This window comes from Rhinichthys klamathensis, unplaced genomic scaffold (genome assembly GCF_029890125.1).
Source record: "Rhinichthys klamathensis goyatoka isolate OS25496 unplaced genomic scaffold, OSU_Roscu_1.1 h1tg000539l_1, whole genome shotgun sequence".
NCBI lineage: Eukaryota > Metazoa > Chordata > Actinopteri > Cypriniformes > Leuciscidae > Rhinichthys > Rhinichthys klamathensis.
The window spans coordinates 91,218-108,088 of record NW_026607014.1 but is presented as its reverse complement, the minus strand read 5'-3'; the positions used below and the strand labels follow the sequence as shown (position 1 = coordinate 108,088).

At 36.6% G+C, this 16,871-nt stretch overlaps 1 protein-coding gene across 30 annotated transcripts in view; it reads right to left on the bottom strand.

Moving 5' to 3' along the window:
* The window catches only part of rims2a (regulating synaptic membrane exocytosis 2a), a 201,007-nt gene that overhangs the window by 121,429 nt on the left and 62,707 nt on the right, over positions 1-16,871 (bottom strand). For 21 of the 30 annotated variants that reach the window (XM_056238758.1, XM_056238769.1, XM_056238771.1 and 18 more), the window contains 6 exons: positions 9,524-9,717; positions 5,102-5,221; positions 2,731-2,830; positions 1,941-2,064; positions 677-723; positions 416-528 (listed from right to left, as the gene is read on the bottom strand). In XM_056238758.1, coding sequence (XP_056094733.1) covers positions 416-528; positions 677-723; positions 1,941-2,064; positions 2,731-2,830; positions 5,102-5,221; positions 9,524-9,717 — 698 coding nt within the window. Of the gene's footprint in view, positions 1-415; positions 529-676; positions 724-1,940; positions 2,065-2,730; positions 2,831-5,101; positions 5,222-9,523; positions 9,718-9,949; positions 10,018-16,871 lie in introns of all 30 variants that reach the window. The other 9 variants (XM_056238766.1, XM_056238767.1, XM_056238770.1 and 6 more) reach the window with 2 other exon arrangements.

Sequence of the window (16,871 nt, the reverse complement as noted above, 5' to 3'; positions counted from 1 at the left end):
ATGTTAGATTCATGGTAAATCATACTGGAACATGGTAAATCATGAAAAATCACACTGAAATGTAGTATATCATGGTAAATCATGATTGCTACATAAAACAATGTCTTTCCATGCTTTTGTGCTTAACGGCCTGAAAGGCCTTAACTGCTTGAACACCGCTAAAATGCTGTTTGCAGCTTTAATTATCTGTGTATTTGTTCATAATCATGCCAAAGAATGCTGGAAAATGTAGTTTTATAAACCACACATTTTAGTGAACTTTATTGCTATTCTTCATCAAAATTCATATAGACCTAAACTGTATAGTCACATTGAAACTGTTTCTGACATGAACCTTTAACTGACATGGGGAAATACCTAAACTGTTTCTATAATGCAGACTCCTCTGCACAAGAGTTGATTATTGTGAACTTACTGTAAGCTGTCCCGATAAGTACTGAGGGGCGTCCCGTAGCATTCCGGGGCTCATGGGAGACGTGACTGATATGGAGGGACGCTCCATCTTCTGTGACTCAAATGAACTTGAACCTTAGAAGAGATTGAGGGTAAAGTAGAAATATAAAGTACAAATACACAAAACTAATCAGAGATTCTTTCAAAGCTCTGTAAAAATGTCTCATTAATGTCTCAGAGAATCCCATCATTTATACACACTAGACTGAGAAAATGTACTCACTGGACTCCAGTTGTGCGTGTGTGCTTTCTGGTATCCTGGGGATATCTCTGCAATGACAGTGGCACAGAGAAATCAATGGCATGTGCTTTAATGACCCTGAGCACCACATTAGTCTTGATGTGAAGTTTTTGGCAGCAGCCCAAACTCACAATCTAAAGAGAGTTCAGTTGGTCATGCGCTCTTTACAATTACAATTAGGAAAATTAGGAGGCTAACTGAGGGCAGCAGTTTTGTTTGTGTCCATGTGAGCCAATGTGAGTCCATACAATTTGTTCCCTGAAGTCCACGTATAATCTTATGGAAAGAAAAAAAAGGGAAAATTTTGCATGACTTTTTCTTTATTGATCCGATGTCAGAAATTTACAAAACGAAACCCGAGACATTTTTGCAAATTATTTTTAATATTAAATTTTTTTAACTAAGAGAGAAGTTTTGAGTTTTCAAAATTAGAGTATGTTTCAACTGCATCTTTTATCTGAAAATATGGATTTCTCATGATATGATACATTTAATATAAAGGAGGTGAAAACAGACTTTTATCATACAAAATTTAAGGCAGATGGACCACAATGCTCATTAGCATGTTAATTTTATGAACAATACCAATATTGCTGATCTAAAATGCTTTTGAGGTTTATTCAGAAACACACCTCAAAATGGCAGCACAAATATATATCAATTATACTTAACTCTGGCAATTCCATTAACAAATATTTCAGTACTTTTGATGAATCACTTCATCATACACTATTCTGAGACTAATCTGTAACTCTTTTTGGCCAATTCATTAATATTAGTTTTTTTGCAAATAAGCACTCTATATTTATTTATGTATGCAGCAGACAAGGGAAATGCTATGAAAAACTGTGACGTTATTTATTGTTTTTTATTTCGTGTCATGAAACACATTTGGTTCCAGAATTCTTCTTTAACCAAACTGATTCGGAATACGATTCTCATCTGTAAACAATAAGATATTTATATCAGATATTAAATGCTCATTTGCATTTAAAGACACACACACGAAAACAGCGTGTTTTTGCATCCACCCGAAAAGGGGCATTTTGGGCATGGTAAAATAAAGGATCTGTGGGGTATTTTGAGCTGAAACTTCACACATTCTGGGGACACCTAAGACTTATATTACATCTTCCATGTGTTATAGTAATGTTATATGTCTTGTTAATGTTATATTACATCCCCTTTAAGTTCATATGAAAACCAATTTCATGTAAACTGAAAAACACTGTAGAGGAAGCCTTACCCAATGGGTCGAGAGACCACTAGTTCCACCTGAGGCTCTGGCTTTGATTCTAAAATGATATTGTAAACTTCTTTAAATGTGGCTCCTTGTAAAAGTCGGCCGTTCCACTCTAGGACCTGATCACCTACGAAACAAGAAAATCAATTACCAAACTATCTGTAATTACACATTCATTACTGCATTTAATACAGTAGCAAACTATTGGATTAATAGCCCTACATACACTACTGTTCAAAGTCAGTAAATTTGTTTTTTGAAAAATAATGAATACCATTATTTATCAAGGATGCATTAACTTAATCAAAAGTGACAGTAAAGAGTAAAAGGTTTACATTTTTACAAAAAAAGCTATAATGAACTTTCTATTCGCCAAAGGTATGTTTATTGAGCAGCAAATCAGCATATTAGAATGATTTCTGAAGGATCACGTGACAATGAAGACTGGAGTAATGACTGTTGCAAATTCAGATTTGTCATCTCAGGAATAAATTACATTTTGAAATATGTATTTAGTCCATACTTGCTCTGCAGCAGCAGCGTAGCAGATCTAGTCTGCCAAGACCAAATACATTAGCATAGCCATATTCAATAACATGCTAATACTATTTAGAGAGTTAAAATAAAAATAGAACACAGTTATTTTAAATTGTAATAATATTTCACAATATTAATGTTTTTACTGTCATTTTGGTTAAATAACTGCAGACTTCTTTCAAATTTATTAAATAAAGTATTACTGACCCCAAACTTTTAGACAGTAGCGTATGAAATACAGAAACATAGCATGTACCTGGTCTGAGGTGCCCAACTGTATCCGCTAAACTCCCTTTCCTTACTTTGGTGATGAACGCACAAAGTCGCCCAGACTCTGTCATCTTTCCCCCAACCACCTGTAAAAGACACACACACACACACACACACCAAAAGATACAGTAATGAACTAAAGCTTTTGAAATCATAGCATATTCGTTTTTGCTGTGGTACTGGAATTTTAAACGAAAAATGGCAATTCAATTCCAGTGTTATTGTAGGTATCATGATCCTATAATGAAGGTTTGATGTTGCTAATGTAAGGTGAATATATTTAAAAGCTCATGGCTTTTTTAATCACGACTGATTGTACTAGAGTCCAGAAAAAAAGAATCTGTTTAGAAATGAAGCGCACAAGTTACACTGAACAGAAACAGAGAGACTTTCAACGGTGTGTGTACATTATTTCTGTCCGCACTTTTGAAAAAAAACGACCGTTGGAAAATGCCTGGAGGTCTGTTCCATAGACCACATGACCAATCGCTCTTCTCTGAGCATCATACAAATCAAATCCCCACTAATGGCAGTCCAGTGCAAACATACAAAGAAGATTATGAGCTGCCTCCTAGATAAAGATGGCTTTACATAATGAGTGGCATGCAGCCGAGGGCGATTGTGTGTGTGCATGCGTGTGTGTGTTTGTGTGTTTGACAAACTGCTGCTGGTAACGGATATAATGCACACGGTAGCACTGAGCTGACACACAGTCAGCCATTCAGAAAGTTCGTTATCAGTAACGACTCTTCGTTTCTCTCCACTCTGCTGAACAATCCATGTAAGTGCTTTGACGACAAATACGAGCTTGGCATTTCTGCTTTTAAACTCTCAAAGTGCATGGCCCTGTTTACCTCCACTGTAAGAGCTTTACTCCAATCATGTGTTTTCACTCATGTCGACAATAAATCCCAATGAACAATATCAATGCACATTTTAAAAATCTGCATACTATGCATGCAGTCTTTAAAATAATCGTTCTGTTTTCACAATTTTATTTCACAATTTTAATGTTTCCACGGAGAACCTTTAACCTACAGTGCATGCAACATTTCCATAGCACAAATGGCTCTTTATAATGGACAAAAAGGTTCTTTAGATTATTACAATATTCTTCACTCTTAAATAATAGATGTTCCAAAAAGATTGTTTTACAGCGATGGCATAGAAGAACCATTTTTGGTTCCTAAGGAGCCTTTCAATGAACAGTTCTTAAAATAACTTTACTTTTCTTAGTGTGAAGAACACTTTAAAAATCCGTTAAAAACTGTTCACTGAAATGTTCTTTGGGAAAAAAATAAATAAAAAAATATTGCATTGCATTGCAAAAAAAAAAAAAAAAAAACACTTTTGGAACCTTTATATCTAAAAGTACTGAATTAATTTTGAATGACTGCTGCACAATTAATAAAATAGCATTACTTCATGCAATATTTTGATCCTTATTTTATCAGTTCACATTATCCGAAGTAATAAAATGTTTGTTCGTAATTTATCAAAAAACTTGACCCACTCCTGAAACGACTTTCCTTTCAATTCAATCAATTCCTAATGGATAAACGGTCCCACCCTACTTTTTCTTGTTCATCCTGTTTCTCTCATGAGATTACTGAAGTAAAATGAAAATGCTTCAGATTGGCTGCGTCCGAAATCGCATAATCTCTTGAGTAGATACTTATTTTGAATAAATATTTACTTTTCGACCACTAAAAAAGTATGTTCTATATAGTAGTACTGTATGAATGTGTGTAGTATGTCATTATCATGTGAACTAGCTCCGTCAGTTGCGTCACATCACCGCTATTCACAACTCCTCTCCCGTGGCCTCATGGGACAGTAAAGTGTCCATCGTATGCACACTTTAGAATCTCGCTAGAAGTAGTAGTTCATCCAGTACTTTTTGCCTATGAGTACTGTAAATTCTGACATACTTCTTTTGTCACATACTGTGTTTCGTCTATTATATAGTAGGGAAGTATGCGATTTTGGATGCAGCCATTGCCTTTAACATAAATCACAGCTTAACTTTGTGTTTTATGCCATGTTTACTTCCTCTAGAACAGTGGTTCCCAACCACTCTGCACTTTATGTATGTCTCCCTTATTTAATGAACCTAAATCAGATCATCAGCTTGCTAGGAAAGAGCTCCATTAACCGAATTGAGCGCCATATAAGAGAACATACAAAATGTGCATAGCAGTGAAAAAAATAATTGATGATTTTTGCTGTGGGAAATAATTTTTCTATAGTAATCGACATAAATGTTGTTGACAGAGTTTGTATTAAAGCAGCTACAAAACCATGTGTGAAATCAAAACCACATAAAGTGTATGTCCAGGGGAGGCCGAGCGACTCACTTTCAGTCCCAGAAGAGCTCCGGAGTCGCGAGGGACGCTGCCGTCCTTCATGCGCTTGTTGAGCAGGATCCTGCCGATGAGTCGATCTCCGTCTTTGGAGGGCTGCCATGTGACCGGGTGCTGTCAGGTCAAAACCACAACAAACATCATTCCAGAACACACAGAAACCTGCCAGTGCTGGTGCGGGGAAGGCTGAGATGAATTTCATCCGATTTATCACACAAACTCTGTTGTGATTTCAGGTGTTTCAAAAGAGTAAGCCACACGACGGGACAAATCAAATAATGTCTCATAGAGGCTTATGGGATTAGCACAGCCCAAAATGAAAATTCTGTCATCATTTACTCACCCTCATGTCATTCCAAACCTGTACGCTTTTTTTGCCCCCCGTGGATCACAAAAGTATTTGTGACTGATATAACGTATAACGAAAGTGGATAGTAAAAAGTAGTTGTCCAATGTTAAATGGTTATGATACCATAATCTAGAGAGCAAAGTGGTCCATTTCCATGAACAAATCATAATAGCTCAGCATAAAATGTTGAAATATTAGTATTTTTTTGGAGGCTGAAATTCTTCCACTGGAGCTCTGTGAGAAAATGATGACAGAATTTGGAATTTTTTTTGATAAACTGTTCACCAAACAATTTAGCTGTAAAAAAAAAAAGTCAATGTGGAAATGTGGTTAATTTAATGAATGACTCCATTATAATGCAATAAATCACTGCTCAATGTCAAATATGAACAGGAGACAGATTCAAGTAGGAGTGATCCAGGTTCAAGTTAAGCTATATGGACAACATTTATGACATGCTGTCAATTACCACAGAAAATAATTTTGAATCATCCCTCACAAACGTACAAGATTTGCTTACAGTAGAAAAATATAATGGAGGTCTGTGGGGCAAGGCATTCCAGATGGTTTAAAAGCAGAAATGTGAAGCTTGCATTTTTGCTAAAGTGCTTATATTACCTTTTTTTTGTACAAATTGGCTATTTTCTGAGATATAAAGTTGTCTAAATTGTCCTTTTATTGGTGAGATGACATTTCTACATAAATTAAGTTCTGCTTACATGTTACTGACGTTATAAGTTGTAATGCAAAAAAAGAAGGAAAAAAAAAAATTATAATAAGTTAATAATTATGTTAATAAGTATAATAAGTAAGTTAATAAGTATAATAAGAATAAGTTAGCAAGCCATTCTATCACACTGGTCACATATATAATGTTTAAAGTCTTGTGGATATACATACAGTAATGGTATAATGCCTTGCCCCATACACTTTCACATTTCCATACTGTAAAAGTAATTTATACTTAAACTACCATTCAAAGGTTAGGGTCAGTAAGGTTTAGTTTTAACAACTCTCTTATGCTCTCCAAGCCTGCATTTATTTGATAAAAAAACTGTAAAATTGTGAAATGTTATTGTAATTTAAAATAAAGGTTTTCTATGGAAACTTGTTTCCGCCACAGAATGAAAAATAAAAAAGGTAATTGCGACTTTTTATCTCACAATTCTGACTTTTTTTCTCACAATTGCGAGTTTACATCTCGCAATTCTGACTTTATTTCTCACAAAAGTCAGAATTGCATGATATAAGTCGCAATTGCGTGTTATAAAGTCAGAACTGCGAGATATAAAGTCAGAATTGATTGATATAAAGTCGCAATTGCGTGTTATAAAGTCAGAATTGCATTTTATAAAGTCAGAAATGCATGAAATAAAGTCGAAATTGCGTGTTGTAAAGTCAGAATTGTGAGATATAAACTATTCTGAGAGGAAAAAATAATTGGCCTGATAACTCGCAATTGCGAGTTTATATCTCACAATTCTGAGAAAACTGGTCAGAATTTCGAGATATAAACTCGCAATTATTTGTTGTAAAGTCAGAATTGCGAGATGTAAACTCGCAATTGTGAGAAAAAAAGTCAGAGTTCTGTCTTTTTTTCTCGCAATTGCGACTTTATTTCTCAGAATTGCGACTTTATATCTCGCAATTGCGACTTTATTCCTCCGAATTGCGACTTCATATCTCGCAATTGCGACTTTATTTCTCACAATTCTGACTTCATAACTCGCAATTGTGAGATAAAAAGTCGCAATTATTATTATTATTTTTTCAATTCAGTGGCGGAAACAAGCTTCCATAGTTTTCTGCTTCAATATCATTTAAAATGTAATTAATTCCTGTGATGACAAATTTGAATTTTCAACAACCATTACTCCAGTCAGAAATCATTCTAATATGCTGATTTGCTGCTCAATAAACATTTCTTATTATTATCAATGTTGAATTTTTTTAAACTTTTTTTTCAGGATTTCTTGATGAACAGAGTTCAAAAGAACAACATTTGTTTGAAATAGAAATGTTTTCTTACATCTTAAAAGTCTTTACTGTCACTTTTGATCAATTTAATATGAAAGCTTGTTTCTGCCGCAGAATAAAACATTTTAAAAGATAATTCCGCCTTTTTTGATGAATTTAATGCCTGAAATTTAAATTTCAGCAACAAAACATCTTACTGACCCCAAACGTTTGAATGGTATCGTATTTTTTACAAAATGGTCAAAATTATTTTCTGTTATAGGCTGAGAGCGCATTACTTCATAAATGTCATAGTGTTTGGCAAAAGAGATGGTGTAGAGTTTGTGTGATTGTCTTGCTGGGAGTGACATGCACCCAATCACATGCAGAGAAAAGCCCAGCAGTCACGGATAGAGACCAAATCCATCATCACCACAGCCGAACCCCAGCACCACATCCAGCAAACACAAGCCCGGGGTAATGGAAGAAGAAACACACACGATGTTCAAACCGAAAGCGAGGAGAACAGCATGGAAAGGCTCACGAACACAAACGGTGGAATCCCCTGATCCATAACATGGAGAGCAAAGGAATATGACAGTGGAAAGGGAAAAAAGAAAAACAAACTTTGTGGCAAAACAAATCCTGGCTGGCCGTCTCTGAGCGAGTGAGCGTGTGTTTCGGAGCGGAGCGTGTCTGGCGGGAGAAGGGGGGGAAGGAGTGAGGATTCGAACCAGTGAGGGGGTCTAGGGCCCTACCGCGGCTGACGGGGCCACTAACACGGCAATAACACACGAGGCTGAGAGGGCATGCAGCTGACGGGGGAACCCACATTCCCTAAGTGCCATGACAAAACACACAGTCACACGGTGGAGTGATTCGCTGCTATGTCGACTACGGCAGCTGCGGCTAAGAAGCAAACGATCACAGAGCAAGCAAGAGGCTCCCCAGCTACTGCCACACAAGAAAACAGTTTAAAAACTGAGGAAACTTAAGTAAAAAAAAAAAAAAAACTTAAAACAAGTGAAGGAACAGTTCAACCAAAAATGTAATTTTGTCATTATTGTTCATGATGTTCTGAACCCGTACTTTTTTCCTTCCATGGAACAGATAAGGAGAATGATCATGGAGCTCTTTTCCACACATTGAAAGCATATTTTGACATGATGCTGAACACTATTGGTTCTTGCGAGTTGCATGACCAAAAGTTATGTGCAAGATTACATGTGTTAAAGTGTAAGAGATTGCAACGTGAATGAAACTTAAATTTCAGTCGGTTTCTGACCATACACACTACTTGGTTAAAAAAAAAAAAAGATTTGTTTTTTAATGTTTCTGAAAGAAGTGTATTAAGCTCGCCAAGGCTGCATTAAATTATAGTAAAAACAGTAATACTGTGAAACATTACAATTTAAAGTAACTTTTAATGTTAATGATGTTTTAAAATGTAATTTATTCCTGTGATGCAAAGTTGAATTTTCAGCATCATTACTCCAATATTCAGTGATAATCCTTCAGAAATCATTCTAACATGCTGATTTGCTGCTCTAGAAAAATGTATTCTTATTATTATTAATGTTGAAAACAGTTGTGCTGCTTTGATTTATTAATGAATTTAAAATATTTTGCAACATTATAAATGTCTTTACTGTCACTTTTGATCAATTTAATCCATCCTTGCTGAGTATTAAATTCATACTTCCCTTCAAAAAAAAAGTATCTTAGTGACCCTGAACTTTTGAACGGCAGTGTAGTTTTAGAAGATCTGAAATATTGCATATCTAGACCATTTTCATGGCAACTGTGTGGTGTTTTTTGTCCTTTTTGGACCCTGAAATTGTATGATTTAGAAAAAAAATCCTTTTCGTGCTCCATGGAAGAAAAAAGAAAGAAAGGAGAAAGTAATACGGGTTTGTTAAATGATACCAAAATGTTCATTTTTGGGTGAACTATCCCTGCAACATCCAAAAAGAAAATCAAATCAACATCTCACCTATCATTAGCGACATCAAAACAAAGACCATGTGAAAATGGAACAAAATGAAGTAAATGAAAAGTTCAAACAAAACAAGATCAAATCAAATCAGTGCAGGCCAGAGAGGTCCCAGTACCTTCTCACTATGGCTATGTTCCTCGTTTAGAGTAGTGCTACTGCACGTATCAACCCCCGAGTCTTTAACCTGGGGTTCACACCACTCAGCATCTTCTTCCAAAGAGTGGCCCCCAAAGCGCACCATTTTCTTTTGGCCCTCAGATAAGGTGTGTGACTGCTCAAAAGTTTGTCTTTTTCCCCTTTGACTGTCCCCTACAGACATGGGATAAAAACAGAAAGAAAAAAAAGACATGCAGAAGTGAAAATAAATCAAAAGAACCATGAAATGACAGAGTGACAGAGAGAGAGAGAGAGAGAGAGAGAGAGAGAGAGAGAGAGAGAGAGAGAGAGAGAGAGAGAGAGAGAGAGAGAGAGAGAGAGAGAGAGAGAGAGAGAGAGAGAGAGAGAGAGAAAGAGGTGGGACATTAGGCTCCGCATGTCTCACCAAAGACATGGAGGAAGCATCGCTGCTATGCCACGTTGTATGATCCCACCAGTGGCCATCCAAATCCCCTGTGAGCACCACACACACATACACACACAATCCCAGAACGCACACATACAGCAGAGAGCAGAGGTAGTTTGTGAGGACAAAAGAAACAGAGACATGTGGGGGGGAAAAGACACTGTATTCACTCATTCATATTGTTAAATGTGTCAGACGCACTCATACGTAGACTCACACTTATTGTACATTGATTATTACACTCATAACTGTATTTATGCAACCTAACTATGACAAATCAGGCAAGTAACAAGAATATAAAGAACTGTCCCTGGTAAATGCAACATAATGCGCCTTCGTACAAAACTACAGAAGAGGTCAAACATTTGCACAGCTCAAAGAAACTTGGATGAAGTCGCTATCTTCAAAGTCTGACTAATAAGATCTGAAAAGATCTTGGGACTGGGCTGTTAATACACTTTATTTGAGGGGGGGGGGGGGGGGGGGTGGACACACACACAATGCCAGCTCCAGTTTAAAATGCAGTTGGTGCATACTATCTTAACCTGCATTCCTGCATTTGGAGAGATATGACATAATCATATATGACATCATCAGGCACAACACTGGATGTGGTCATTGTAAATGACATTGTCCAATATGACATCATAATCAGATAAAAACCATCAGCTGTGATGCTTTTACATATATTATATGGCTAGATCAAATCAAATGTGATATAATCCGAATATTACATCAGATATGGCTTGATTAAATATAGCATAATAAATAAGACATCTAAATATAATAAAATGTATACCTAGTTTAGTCATGAAACTCTACCGTGCCACTGATTGGCTGTCTCGTGACCGGTTCAGCAGCAAATCGGCCACTTCTTTCTATCAGACTAGCCATATTTCAGTCCATTAACCCTCCTCCTCCCCAGCACCACCTGTCTAGATCTGCTACGTGCTCTCTATTTGCAGCAGCACTTTCAATGTCACTTTGTGTCTTATGGAGCAAGTCTTCATACTTGCTCTGTAGCAGCAGCAAGTTTTCTTTCCGTTTTATCGTGTTCTAGCAGAGCGAGTCTGTGTACAGTCACAACCTATTAACATTTACATTAGAGATACATATTGTGTTTCAAACTACTCCGAGGAGAGTTGTCATGACTGAAATGATATCAGAATGATATTATTAATAGATTTAGTTTTACTTCAGTAAATATGGCATTATCAAATACCATGCAATATTCATATGACAACATCAGATATAATACAGTAGCATCATAGTATTGTATCTGCTCTGTGCTTAAGCCAAGGATGTGTGCATGTGTCTTAAACATCAAATGAACAGAGCAACCAATCATAAAGCAGACACTGATCTACATATGGGACTCATTACATTAAACTCCAAAACACCAGCGCCAGTGGTAATGACAGAGAACTGCAGACATATGAGAATTAATGAACAAAAGAATAAAGGGGTAGTTTAAGCAGCAGTCTAAAGCTCTTCCTGTAGTACTCGCAGAAACCCACTAAATGCAATGTTATGGTCCTCCAAAAGTCATATAGTACAAAAAAAATTAATTATGCATGCCATGAATATCCTTAAGAACGTCGGAAACAAAATGGGAAAATAATCTGGAACAGTGGAAAGCAATTTTTTTTTTTTTTGATTTATTACATAAAATTTCATTTGAAAACATGATAGATGGAAACCAAAAGATGATTATTCGTAACAAATTAATGATAGATCTCACTTCATATAACACTTAAAATTAAAAAAGGACTCATACAGTAATGTACACGTATATCTACAACCATGGTTAAAAGTATTAATTTGAATTTAAGTGACATGACGTAAAGGCCAAGTATGTTAACCCATTCTCAGAATTTGTCCTCTATATTTAACCCATTCAAGTTAGTGCACACACATTAGGAGCAGTGAGTATTGAACACACACTGCAAAACATGAACACACACACCCAGAGCATTGGGCATTACTGCGGCGCCCGGGGAGCGATTGTGGGCACTTTCGCTTTCACGATTACCTCATCTTTACCAAATTTAAGGTGAATTCAGGTAAATTACACCATGTTTTTCCAATCATCTCAATGACAAAAAGTGGCCCAAATTACCAAGGGACAAAACAATAACAGTAGCTACAATTATTTCAGTGAGCATTCACACTCGCCACTTATCTGTGTTCCTAATGTCCACTATCATCATGCTATCCTTCTGGAGCACTCCGCTCACTCTCTCTCTCTCTGTGTGTGTGTGTGTGTGTGTGTTGGTAGTAAAAGCGTGAGCGCAGTGGTCTTAGCGGCTGCGTTCCGGGCTCTATTTCTCTTTCACTCTCACGTTCTCGGCAGAAGGCGGAAGTGCTGATTCAGGCCTCAGCACAGCTCCCAGGCCGCTGGTGCACGGCTCTCCATCACTCTGACAACTCAATAAAAACCCAGTGTAAACTATTAATTGGATCATTAATTATTGATGCTGTTTTTACTACGAGTGAAGGAGACAGGAGAACAGAGAGAGAGAGACAGACTGAAGAGAGCGACATGGCGTGCAATCATAAAACGAATATTGATATTTGTCTCCGTGAAGGTTTTGAACAGGACAACTGAAGATGTGGTCTGATTGGTTCCCCTTGGCATGATATAGAAAAAGGGGGGATTCATGGAGAATGAATCATGTAGTTCATTTGCATGTCCTGCATGTTTACCCGATTCACTAAAAGAATTATGCCAACCAATACAGAAAAAAAAAAAATGATTATGAATTTAAATTTGGTATCTCAAAATCCTTATAATAACTTTTATTTCAATACACGCAAATGCATTGGGAACACTGCACATTCTATTCGAAATAAAAACGTGAAGAAAAATGTATCAAATGTGTTATTACTTGATGGAAAGTGAAGAAAAAGGAATATTAGGCTGTTCAAAAAAATAGCAGTGTGTGCATTTTTCTTTACAAAGTCAAACATGTACTGTATAAACTGAAAAATGCTTGAAGATTTAGCTTTCTTGTGAATCCCTGACCTAATATTTAGTTGTATAACCACGGATTCTGAGAACTGCTTCACGTCTGTGTTGCGTGGAGTCGACCAACTTCTGTCACCCGTGAACAGGTATTCCAGCCCAGGACAATTGCACTACATACCACAATTTCTTGGTTTTGCTTCAAAAACAGCATTTTTGATGTCACCCCACACGTTTTCTATTGGATTAAGGTCTGGGGATTGGGCTGGCCACTCCATAATGTTAATCTTGTTGGTCTGGAACCAAGATGCTGCTCACTTAGTGGTGTGTTTGGGGTCGTTGTCTTGTTGAAACACCCATTTCAAGGGCATTTCCTCTTCGGCATAGGGCAACATGACCTCTTGAAGTATTTTGATGTACTCAAACTGATCCATGATCTGTGGAATGCAATAAATAGGCCCAACACCATAGTATGAGAAACATCCCCATATCATGATGCTTGTGCCTTCATGCTTCACTGTCATCACAGTGTACTGTGGCTTGAATTCAGTGTTCGGGGGTCGTCTGACAAACTGTCTGCGGCCCCTAGACCCAAAAAGAACAATCTTGCTTTCATCAGTCCACAAAATATATTTCGCCATTTCTCTTTAGTCCAGTCAATGTGTTCTTTGGCAAATTGTACCCTCTACAGCACATGTGTTTTTTTCAACAATGGGACTTTGCGGGGGCTTCTTGCTGATAGCTTGGCTTCACATAGGCGTCTTCTCATTGTTCCAGTGCTCACAGGTAACTTTAGATCTTCTTTGATCACCCTGGAGCTGATCATTGGCTGAGTCTTTGCCATTTTGACTATTCTTCGATCCATTTGAATGGTAGTTTTTTCCGTTTTCTTCCAAGTCTTTCCTGTATTGGTTGCCATTTTATAGCATTTGATATCATTTTAGCTGAGCAGCGTATCATTTTCTGCACTTCTTTATATGTTTTCCCCTCTCCAATCAACGTTTTAATCAAAGTACGCTGTTCCTGTTGTTTGACACCAGTTTTTTCACAGAATGAATAACCTCACTAATTGCTATTATTTTGAACGCACGCCTTTCAATTAATGTTTCAATTACACAGAATCAGCAGCGTGCATGTCATGGCTGTCGGGTCTGTTGTTACTCTACTACACCAGTTGTTACTCTACTTCTACAGTCAATTATTTGACATGTAGAAATATAATTTCTACCAAAAACAGTGATTGATCTGGTTAGTATGGAAGCTTGTTTCTGCCACTGAATAAAAAAATAAAATAATAATAATTGCGACTTTTTATCTCACAGATATGAAGTCAGAATTGTGAGGAAAAAAAATCGCAATGCGAGATATAAAGTCGCAATTCTGAGAAATAAAGTCGCAATTGCGAGATATAAAGCCGCAATTCTGAGAAATAAAGTCGCAATTGCGAGATATAAAGTCGCAATTCTGAGAAATAAAGTCGCAATTGCGAGATATAAAGTCACAATTCTGAGAAATAAAGTCGCAATTGCGATATAAAGTCGCAATTATGAGAAATAAAGTCGAAATTGTGAGAAAAAAATACAGAATTGCGACTTTTTATCTCACAATTCGGACTTTTTTTTCACAATTGCGAGTTTATATCTCGCAATTCTGACTTTATAACACATAATTGCGAGTTTATAACTCGAAATTCTGACATTTTTTCTCAGAATTGTGAGATTCTAAGGGGGAAAAAAGACTAACTTTTAGTCTCCGCAATTTCGAGACTTTATAACCTGCAATTGCGACTTTATATCAATAAATTCTGACTTTATATCTCACAATTATGACTTTGTAACACGCTATTGCGATTTTATATTACGCAATTCTGACTTTATATCTCGCAATTCTGACTTGCAATCGTGAGAAAAAAAAGTCAGAATTGTGAGATAAAAAGTCGCAATTAACTTTTTTATTTTTCATTCTGTGGCGGAAACAAGCTTCCATAGGTTAGTGATGTTGGACTGCTATTATAATAATTACATAAATGTCAAATTAAGAAAAAATGTATTAAATAAAAAAACCTTTTGCTGTAGACAGCAAATCATTTCTGATACACTCTAAAAAATGCTGGGTTGTTTCAACCCAAAGTTGGGTCAAATATGGACAAACCCAAATGTTGGGTTAAAAATGTAATTAAAATTTTTTACTTAACTTACATTTTTAATTACATTTTTAACCCAACATTTGGGTTTGTCCATATTTGACCCAACTTTGGGTTGAAACAACCCAGCATTTTTTAGAGTGTAGGTTTTCTAATTTTCAATCTATTTTCACTGTTGCTAACACTATCAGCAATTCTTGCAATTTCAACAAAACCTCATGCTAGCTAGCGAACAAGCCATCCTTATTGTTGAGCCCTGTAAATGTAAATAATGATGGGTGATATATTGATGAAACAAGCTGATGGTGATATATTGCTATGTTTAGACACTCACATCACTCTTTAATTACCACTTAGGCTTACTAAGTGTCTTCTAAGAACACACACAGTACTGAAACATGAATATAACCCTGTGGACACGAGAGTTTCAAACCTTTTCTCCTGTTCTGTCTGCACATCTGCTGATCGATAAAGAGGAGAACAAAAAGACAGACCACTACACTAAATCACATGAGGGTCTCGCGCTGCACGTCGATGTTTTTACAAAGCTTTAGCACATACCCATCACATTTCTACGGAGATACAGGCCATTTCTGCTGACAGTTTGAAGAGCAGAAGAAATGAGTAATATGCATATAGCTGAATCTAATTGTATCTGGAATGGGTCATTTTAGAGCTGCACGATTAATCGTTAAAAGATCGCAACATCCATTCAAACACCCACGCGATCTTATTCCTAAATGACAATGATTCGGGTCTGTCTATTAAACCTTTGACAAGTACGATCACACGAAACTTATAAATCTGCTTTGGTGCTGCCGCTGAGCCAGAGAGAGCAGTTGTCATGTTTAGTTATGAAACAGCTTCATAAACAGTCTTTTCCATGACACCGTATTCTTATTTCTGTGATACAATAGTTCAAATGATCACAGAAGTACTGGGGTAAAAGTTTATAGTTGACAAAAATCAATCTTTCGTCATTGAATCATTTACTCAAAGAGATTTGTTCAAAAACGTTGATTCATCCAACAAGTGAACAAGTCTTTGAGTGAGCCATTGAATCATTCATTTAAATCGATTTTAATATAATTAATTCAAATCAATGAAATATTTTAAAAAGACTGCAGCAATTAACATTTTGTCAGAGCCCATAGTAAATTACATGTTATTTTGTTTAGTTGTCTATTCAGAGTTGTGGGGAATCGGATCTCAATATTAAACTAACAAAAAAAAATTTCGGTTCTCATTTATCCAGAATCGCACAGCTCTATGTCATCTGGATAAGCTCCGCCTCAAATGTTTTCTGATCACTGTGGGGTTTTTTGGGTTCATTACATAATTTGCCCGGAATCGTCTGTGGTCTTTTTGACTGGTCTGAGAGCAGGTCTGAATGCAGAGCGAATGCAAGCAGCTTATCCAGATCCCAAAACAGGCCTGCAGCCAAGCGGATGCCATGGTAACCTGCTTTCACCTCATTACATCTGATCTTCAGACAGTCAGCCGGCAAAACAAATAACGTCAAAACCTGCATTCAGAACAGGAAGCCTGAAATAAACAAAATGTCTGCTGCTCAAACAAAAATGACAACCAGTTCATGGCTAAAGTTGAACTCTAATAGTGTCCAAAGACATCAGATGTCAAAATTGCTATCCAAGTTTTAGATATTGTGTTTAATGCATTAGCTTTGTGTAATGTTTTTCAATGTTAAAATACTTTCCTTTCCTATGCTCTGTGTTCGCTATTATTAGGTTGTGACACTGTGACACTTTCCAATCCCTTCTCTCCCTGTCTTA